The 9,033-nt window shown below is 41.1% G+C and overlaps 1 protein-coding gene across 1 annotated transcript; it reads left to right on the plus strand.

Annotated features, from left to right (window-relative positions):
• Positions 1 to 191: 191 nt before the first annotated feature.
• Positions 192 to 8,709, plus strand: isca1 (iron-sulfur cluster assembly 1). Its single transcript, XM_054773594.1, has 4 exons — positions 192 to 323; positions 3,601 to 3,654; positions 6,143 to 6,248; positions 7,946 to 8,709. Exons 1-4 carry the CDS (start codon positions 243 to 245, stop codon positions 8,092 to 8,094), a joined length of 390 nt encoding a protein of 129 aa, XP_054629569.1. The 5' UTR covers positions 192 to 242; the 3' UTR covers positions 8,095 to 8,709.
• Positions 8,710 to 9,033: the final 324 nt, after the last annotated feature.

Raw genomic sequence — 9,033 nt, forward strand, 5'->3', positions numbered from 1 at the left:
ACGCGCTAATTCTGTATACAGTATAGAGCCTATTCGTTCAACAACAGCAATATGATGACTATTTCCGCGTGTCAACCTTTACTTCAAATGGTTTAATTTCAAAAATAATTCGTAGTTTTTGTTATATAAGTTATAAGTGTTATATACGTAACAATTTAGCTGTCAAAGCCATGCTCATAGGACAAGCTAGCCTTTGTTACACGCATGCGCAGTTGTGATGTTGTGATGTTAACTTGAGCAACATGTCTGCCTCCATGGTTCGAGCGACCGTCCGAGCGGTCAGCAAAAGGAAGATATTTCCCACAAGAGCAGCCCTCACTTTGGTAAGTCATATATTTGCTAGAGAATTAGTTTGTCACCAGTGACATCTTTTATTTATGCGAAACTTTTAGACCTATCGCTGTTACGTAGCTTTGGGTGGAAGTAAGCTAGTGCGCACCTGTGACGTAAAATAATATATACTATTGTGTAACTTTTAAACAAAGTTATTATAATGCGCAACGTATTGTCTAATTTACGTTGTACGTAGGGCTCAAAGTGGTACATGCACCCGGCTAGGCTAAAATGCTAATCTGTTATTTATGTGGTCATCAGCGATGGAGTTGCCTAACAGCTAAGCTAACTAATCCACAGTGCGGAAACTGTCACTCTTACTACCATTTTCTGCGTCATTCCACAGTCTCCTGGATTTCATTTCAAACGGTCACATAGCAGCAATCGAGCAAGTCACTAATACGACATTTTGTGTTTATTGTAACATGACCACTACACTGTTGACGTTACGAGATGTCGAATGAGGTTTAGTCAAAGTTTAAAACAAGAACAGTCGGCTGAACACGTCGTGCACTGTAGCTGCTGGGTAGAGCAAATGGTGACACAACAAACATGACAAAGCATCACATCTTTTTCTGTGTCCCAAGTGAGGAAAATACGTCCACAAATAATACAGGAGTGTACAAACTTGTAACACAGAGGGCTGCATACGGAAAAATCAAAAGATGCGGGGACCGTTTTTATATTTTTCATTTTGTACAAAAGACTAAAAACCAATACAATATGTAAAGACGCTATAACAGCTGATCCTTGCTTTTCGTGGAGATTAAGTTTGAAAAGCAAAAAAAACCACCAGTAATTATGCACGTTTTTTTTGTTTGTTTTGTTGTAAGAAGTATATTTATATGGGTGTTTTGCGTGTGTGTGTTTTATGGTAGGACCAATCAATTTCCCCTTCTTGGGTATTTAATAAAGTTTATCTAATCTAATTGATTTGGCCATCAAAATGTTTGTTTTTGACACACTGCTCGCTCCCACACCTCCAAATCCCCCTGCTAGCTTGACGTTGATGCTCTGATTTTGGATGAACATTTGCAATAAAAGTGCGTATTTAGATTAGATTCCTCTTCAATTGCCATTGTTTACTCTTGACACAATCCAGACTTAATATCTAAATGTGCGTCACACACGTATTAAACTCATTTAAAGTATACAATGTATAGATACGAGGGGTGTAGCGAAATCTCGCGAGATTAACATTTCTTAAAAAGACTTCTTGTTTGGAGAAAAGATGTCTCGCTGACTGCGAACAATGGCATCACTACTATGAATGATAATACATGTAATATGGAAGAGGCAGTGTGCAAGGCATTATTGGAAGCGCACAGTAGAGCTGGTGCTGCCATTATTAATGGCAGCACCAGGTCTGCTCGGAGCAGGTGTCCGACTACAGTGTACCGTGACAGCCACAGCAGGTATCCTGTTATCCAGACCTGTGGGGTGGTGTGTGTCTGACATGCGGGCGTATTGTGGTGACCATAACTCCGCTTCATAACACACCTCATATGTAGAGGAGATCATGTGTTGACAATTTAGCAATATGGTCGCTATATTTACCTAGTCGGGATGCGCATTAAAAGTGAAAGACAGGAAGTGTTTCTCGTGTCATGCATTTATTTGTTAAGTAAAGGGGACCTGTCATGCTTTTTGTCTTTTCTGACCTGTAAATGTTGTTACAATGTTGTATTGTTGTGTTAAACTATGCCAACGCGTCAGATAATGACGTTTGCGCATTTGAAAGTGAGACCTGACAGCAGTTTTGGACGGCCCTGCACGCTGTGTTTTACAGAGTTTTTTTTACTTATTTTTTTTAACACCGAGTTCCATTGACGTCAATGCAACCCGGACTTTCTTACATGGGCATGCCCAGGCAAATGCTGTAGGCCTGCCCCCCCCCCTTCGCTCCGTTCACCATGTTAGCACATCGAGCAACGGCTCCCAGGAAACGTTTGTTCGGGTGTGCTTAAAGAGGCAAGCATCAGGCAGAAGTGGTTGGAGTTGCTGAGCCAGCAAGAGAAAAACGTGCTCATCTGTCAACGGCACTTCACACGGGGCTATTTTGTGAACATGGGCCCGTACGAAGCTGGACTGTCCGCTGAACTGTGGCTGAAGTCCGACTCCTTTCCAACATTACTTGGTCTTCTTGAAGAGTCAGAAGAGCAAGCTGTAAGCAACAATTTATCAGCGTCCTAACTGTGTTTATTTTATGTAAGTCATCGGACAAAAGGAGCTCAGCAGCTGTCCGGTAGTCCTCGGGAGTGTGACCAATCACAGCGGAGTGAGCTCGGCAGGAGGCGTAACTGGAGGAGGGCCGAGTGTGAAGTAAATTACACAGATAGTTTGGGCGGGAGGCAGGAAACGCATGGGCCTTCGGTTAAACGTGGACCATTGCAAAAATAAAATAAGATCATTATGACAGTACGAAATTCCATGTCACACACGCCAAGCGGTTTATTTGGTCTCAAAAAATGGAGACAATCTTATCATTTCGCATCAATTTGTGGGAGAATAAATATTTCAAAATGCACCTGCATGGTTTTGTGACTGGGTTCAATTTAAAAAAGATTGTCCATCACGGTACCTTTTAATATTAAAATCTTGTCTTGTGAGGTGGGTGTCTCGTGACACCCCTCGGTACTCGCCACTAACGGATGATAATGTAAGAGGATTGATGAACGGATGGAATCGGAGTCATGGCGTAGCCAGTCACAGCACACAACTACGGTGCGTTCAAGGATCGCCGAACAAAGTGCGGAACCTCAAAAACTTGACGAAAAACATCATCAGTGAAGCATAAATCCATAATCATGTAAAAACTGGAGGCTTTCTAACGGTGGAACACGTATGCTGTACATATTTCTAAATTACTACCGACTCGTGGTGAATTAAATGTTTGTTTTTTGTTTTTAAAAAGGGCTATTTTTGGAGAAATAAAACTGGTAAAAATATATTTTTTGTCCATAAAACTTTGAGTTTGCAGAGCAATGAGTGCGTGGGAGTCTACTGTATATTCAAAGAAAAAAACAGCCTGCATTTCAGCTTCGCGGTATTAGCGTCAACATTTGGACTTTTCTCCTCAAATTACGCCTTTTTTCCCCCTACCCGTTTTTGTGGTAACTGTCTTTTTACAGTGTGTCGCAGGCCAATGAAAAACGAGCCGTGGGCTGTGGAAATGCACAGGCTTATTGTTAGCAGTATGGAAATACTGTATGTCTGTGTTGGTTGGTTTGTAAAAAGAGCCTTGATGTTGTGTTGTTTTTATTCTAGACACCAGCGGCTGTGAACAAGATCAGGTTGTTGTTGCAGGACAAGCCCGAATATGTGAGTAATAGTCATCGTGTTTCTAGTGTCTTAACCGCTTGCTGTTTGTGCCACCCCCATTTGCATGCCTAGGCATGGTACACCTCATTGGAAAATGTAGTTTGTAGCGATTGTGCTCACACTCCTTTCTGGGATGCAATCATAACTGCATGCTCGGTTGCCACCACTGGTCGCAAACATAAATATGGGTGCAACTCACCTTTGAAGCTTCACAGTATTCAGCATTCAGAATGTAAAAGTCAGACAAACATGGTCCCGTTGATACAGTGAATGTAAACAGTCCACACCAAGCCTTACATCCACGAAGACACACTAACCCAACCGCTGCTGCACACTTTCATTTTCATCAGCTGGGCATATTTTCCACATATTATTGACTTTAATTTCAGTCAGCCTGAATGCATTAGCCACACCGCGCTACCGAAGGAACTGAAACTTTGCACTTGTGACTGGCACCTCGCTCAAACCAACAAGCATTTACCCTGTTTGCTGTGCCACAGTAGCCAATCACCTTCTGTGTGTTTGAAAAGTACCAGCTTGTATCCTAACATCCATGGCTCCGACTCAGTACATCCAATCTTAATGCTGACTGACGCATCCAACAGCGAGTGAAATGGTGAAAACACAGATATGCTGGTTGATGGGTGGGCGTTTGCGGGCACTCCTATGTAAACGTGTAAACGAAAACAGTTTGTCAGGAAGCTGTGCAGCTCTGTTTGCCTGGAGTTGGTGAAAACCGACCTGGTATGGCGAAGGGCGCATTTTTGTAACGCCTGATCATAACAGAAAAACCTGTGTCAAATGCATCAAATATTTTTGGAGTATCATTGTCATGTTTTGAAGTGAGATTTTGTAAGGACTCAAGCTACGGCCCCGTTGCGTTTCCCAGTCCATAGGACAAAATGATCAAGGCGAGTCTAAAAAGAAACTGAAACTGCTATTCCTCAATGTCAGTACCACGTAGACACTGTTGGGAGCTTTCATTAGAGCCCAAGCCACACCTTTGCTCTATTTCCATATGAATACAGATAAATAGGTTTTTCAAACGCTTATTTTTCTATGCCTTTTGGCCTTTAATCCACACGGAACATTTTTATCGTAAAACTGAGCTTTTTGAAAAAAACCCTCAAAATGTATGGATGGGTAAAACAAAGCTTTTCAGCATGTGTCCTGACAAATGTACGACACGATCATGTGTTTAAACTAGGCCTGTCAATCCATTTAAAAAAAGATTTAATCCTGATTAATTTCATTTTGTCCACAGTTGACTGTTAATTCATCGCTATTAATTGCAGATAGGTTTTTATCGGCAGTAAGTGTGCCTTTTTTTGAAAGATGATTTTCAAGTTTTGAATACATCTATCAACATGAGACTGGATAATGTTTGCTTTATGCACATTTTGGTTTATGAAACATTCTGTTTTTTAAACGGCTCAAAACAAAATGGACCTCCAAAGTATAAAAAAACAAACCCAATGTACAACAAGTACACACTGGTAAGGTCAATTGTCCACCGCTCACGTACCATTCTCCTTGACCAATTACATATAATATACAAGGTGCACATTGAAATGAGGGTTTGTCATTAAAACAAACATAAGATGCCAGAACCAACCAAATATGATGAAAGGATTTGAACGGTGGGAACCAGTGGAATCACGGCGTGGTGTCTATTGCTGAAGGAGGGCCAGCTGGAGAGTTTCCAAAACTCAAAAGAGAAATACAATCTGGATGAGCTGGAATTTTACAAGATGGGGACTATTATGTGAAGGTGATGAAGACGCACCCCTCCCGGGAAGCCATTGGTGTGATTCCAATCACTTTGAAAGCATATAAAGAAGCCGGAATTACAATTACTATTACTATTATTATTATTATTATTATTATTATTATTATTATTATTATTATTACATCCACTAGTTTGCAGACCTGGAGGGAGTTCTCCTGGAGGAATATTGTTGTTGTTGTTTTTTTTTTAAAGTCACGCTAAAGGTCAAGAGCAAACGCCTACATAAAACAATGCCATGTTGGAGAAAATGTGGAGTAATAGATGCAGATCACTCACCTATATATTTTTTTATGTGATAAGATAATGCAATTCTGGAAAATGTTGAATGATGTGCTAATAGAAATACCTGCAGTTGGATATGAGATCCATATGTCTTGCACGGTTATGTATTTGGGAAACCTATGTGAAGACAATGTACACACCAAAGACTGGTATTTGTTCAACATTCTATTAGCAGCGGGCAAAAAACATAAGGAAATGGGGAAAGGACGACGCCCCCACCCAGGATCAATGGACTGCGATAGTGGAGGAAATCTACATGATGGCCGCTGATGTGATTGTAAACGAACAGACACTTTTTTTTTTTTACCATTAAAGCGGAGAAAATCTTTTCCCACACTGTCCATGTTAATGTGGACATGGCCTAAATAAGCTTTAGCTGCTACAGAGTTAAATGAAAGAATCTTTGTTTCTCGCCAGATGGGTTTAAAGGTTGGCGTGAGAACGCGCGGCTGCAACGGACTGACGTACACGCTGGACTTCACCAAGCAGAAAGACAAGTCTGATGAGGAAGTGTTCCAGGATGGTGAGCTGTGTTCTTGTACTGTTGCATTCTCAAAACCTGGGTTCCCAAAGTGGGGTACGCCAATTGTAGTAGGGGGAATGTGAAAACCAATTAGCGCGTAACACACTCAATTGCAAGTGCGCCTGAACGCCTCACAGCGCAATGGCGAACGGAGCAGGAAGGACACGGCACACGATGTTGTTCATTGCTGTGTGTGCATCACATGAACAAATAGGTTTGATGATTATTTTGTACATTAATAGGCTTTATTTATATTGGTGTTCCGGTGCAGCGGTGAAAACCTGCCACCGTGAGTGGGGTTTTATCGTTGGTTGTATGTATTTCTGAACTTCAGGTACTGCTTTATCGTGATTGGTAAACTTTGCCCTTCAGTTTTGTAATAAATTATTATGCAGATTTAAACCCTAGCCATCGTCAGTGGACAAAAGAAGTGATGCTCAAATTCAAGCCGTTCAAACGGAAGAACGCCAACATCAGACTGGAATAAAAGATATGTAGGATGATGACTTATCTATTTATCAGTGCTATGTGAGACTTTATCAAAATATAACCATGCAAAATACACATTTTGACCCAGAATTACTTTAAAATAAATTAACCAATTAACTATGTTCAATATTTGTAAAAGAGATGTTATCTATTTATTAGTGCTCATGTGAAACATTATCCTAAATGTGACCATGCAAAATGCACAATTTTGACCAGAAATGATTATAAAATTAATACCAAATAATTGTGTTCAATATTTCAAGTTAATTAGTATCATAAGATGTGTGTTTTGTAAGTCTGCAGGAGTAGGGGGCACATGTACGCCACTGTAAAAAGTGTGGGAACCACTGGTCTAAAATAAATAAAACAGAGCCGTCATATCATTCACAGTGCTGTAAGGTAGCACATCAAAAATAACATTCATCACCATCAATAAAGTGTCCGGTAATCTGCAAGTAGCTGTGGTTGCCAGTTGACATGTGACGTACTCCTCCTGTTGGCTATACGGAATTGCAGTAAATCCAATTGCCCTTCCAGTAATTCAAATTTCAATTCAACATTGTGTGGGGTGGAACTATTTAAATTCAGATTCTTTCCATACATCAATTTTCTATGCCGCTTACCCTCATTAGGGCCGTGGGGGTATGCTGAAGCCTATCCCAGCTGACTTCGGGCGACAGGCGGGGTACGCCCTGGACTGGTCGCCAGCCAATGGCAGGGCACATATAGACAAACAACCATTCACACTCACATTCATACCTATGGACAATTTAGAGTCTCCAATTAACCTAACATGCATGTTTTTGGAATGTGGGAAGAACATGCAAACTCCACACAGAGATGCCCAAGTGAAGATTCGAAGCCTCGTCTTCCCGATCTCCTGACTGTGTGGCCAACATGCTAACCACTCGGCCACCGTGCGGCCCCAAAATTCCAATTCCAATTCCAATTCTTCAAATTGATTGAAATTTCAAATTTGGAATTTTGCACAAGCCTGGTTAGAACATCTTTTTATCATTTTGCATAACAGTGGACCCTTTTTTAACGCCACACGCCACTGCCCCACCCCTCGTACGCCTTTGGTACATATCTCCTCAGGTGCAATATCGCTGTCTTTACAGAACAGCAACCTGGAAGAAGGTATAAAATAGAGGTGAAAAGGGGGTTGGTGTTTGAGGACTAACACACCTCCTTGTTCATTGTGGCAGGTGTGAGGGTGTTCATAGAGAAGAAAGCCCAACTGAGCCTTCTAGGAACTGAGATGGACTACGTGGAGTCGAAGCTCTCCAGTGAGTTTGTCTTCAACAATCCCAACATCAAGGGCACGTGCGGCTGTGGAGAGAGCTTCAACGTTTGAGAGTGGTGCTCCACCTCTCCAAACACTGTCCCGTCCAAAACAAAGACTTCACATGGAGTTTCAACTGAAGAACCCCCCCTGCCCCCCAGCCGGCACCCGCAAGTGTCTGACGTGCCTGTCTTTCGACCACTGCAAACTGCACACTTACACGCTTGTTAGATTTGCATGTTTGTGCTTGGACTAACATTTGTATCCAACTTGTGTCCATCACAACCCTTACTTCTGACAGGTCTCTTTTTATTTGGCATTTCAAAGCTCTGAAGGACCTGGCTGTGTGTTTTTATTGTCGTGACTGCCTACTGTTTTACCAATACGCACATCATTTTACATTCAGTTGCGTCACTCCACCAAGGGAACAGGATGAAGAATATAGAAGTAATAAGTGTGGAAAAGCCTGAGAAACACAGCGTGTCTCCAAACTGATCTTGAAAAATACTAAACCTATTTATCTCTGTGTGTACATATAAAGAGTGTAAATGAACCAAGAACCATGAAAGCGCACAATAAATCAACGCACAAAATATATTTAAGGCTTTCTGTCAGGCGCCATGAGTGTATAGACCTGTGCAATGTCTGTGTACATATTATGAACTATTAAATCTTGCTCACTTGAAAGACTTTTTTTTTTTTTTTGCTTTATTGTGCATTCTTGTCAACATTGGAATTTGAAAATATGTCAAAATTTGTACCTGCTGTTAGGTCCAGGAGTATATGGACCTTTTCAACTACAGACTTTCATCTTTATTTGAACAGTTTTCACAAAAATATATCTTTTATGTCCATTTTCAGAGGGTCACAATGGACAAAGTTGACATCCCGTATTGAGCCAAATATAAGATGGCCTGGGACATAAGACGGCACCTTATTCAACACCTGGTTTTGGAAAAATATAAGGTAAAATACTGGTATATTGAGGGGAAAAAATGATATCAGCTTCAT

The sequence above is a fragment of the Dunckerocampus dactyliophorus genome, chromosome 4 (assembly GCF_027744805.1).
Source record: "Dunckerocampus dactyliophorus isolate RoL2022-P2 chromosome 4, RoL_Ddac_1.1, whole genome shotgun sequence".
NCBI lineage: Eukaryota > Metazoa > Chordata > Actinopteri > Syngnathiformes > Syngnathidae > Dunckerocampus > Dunckerocampus dactyliophorus.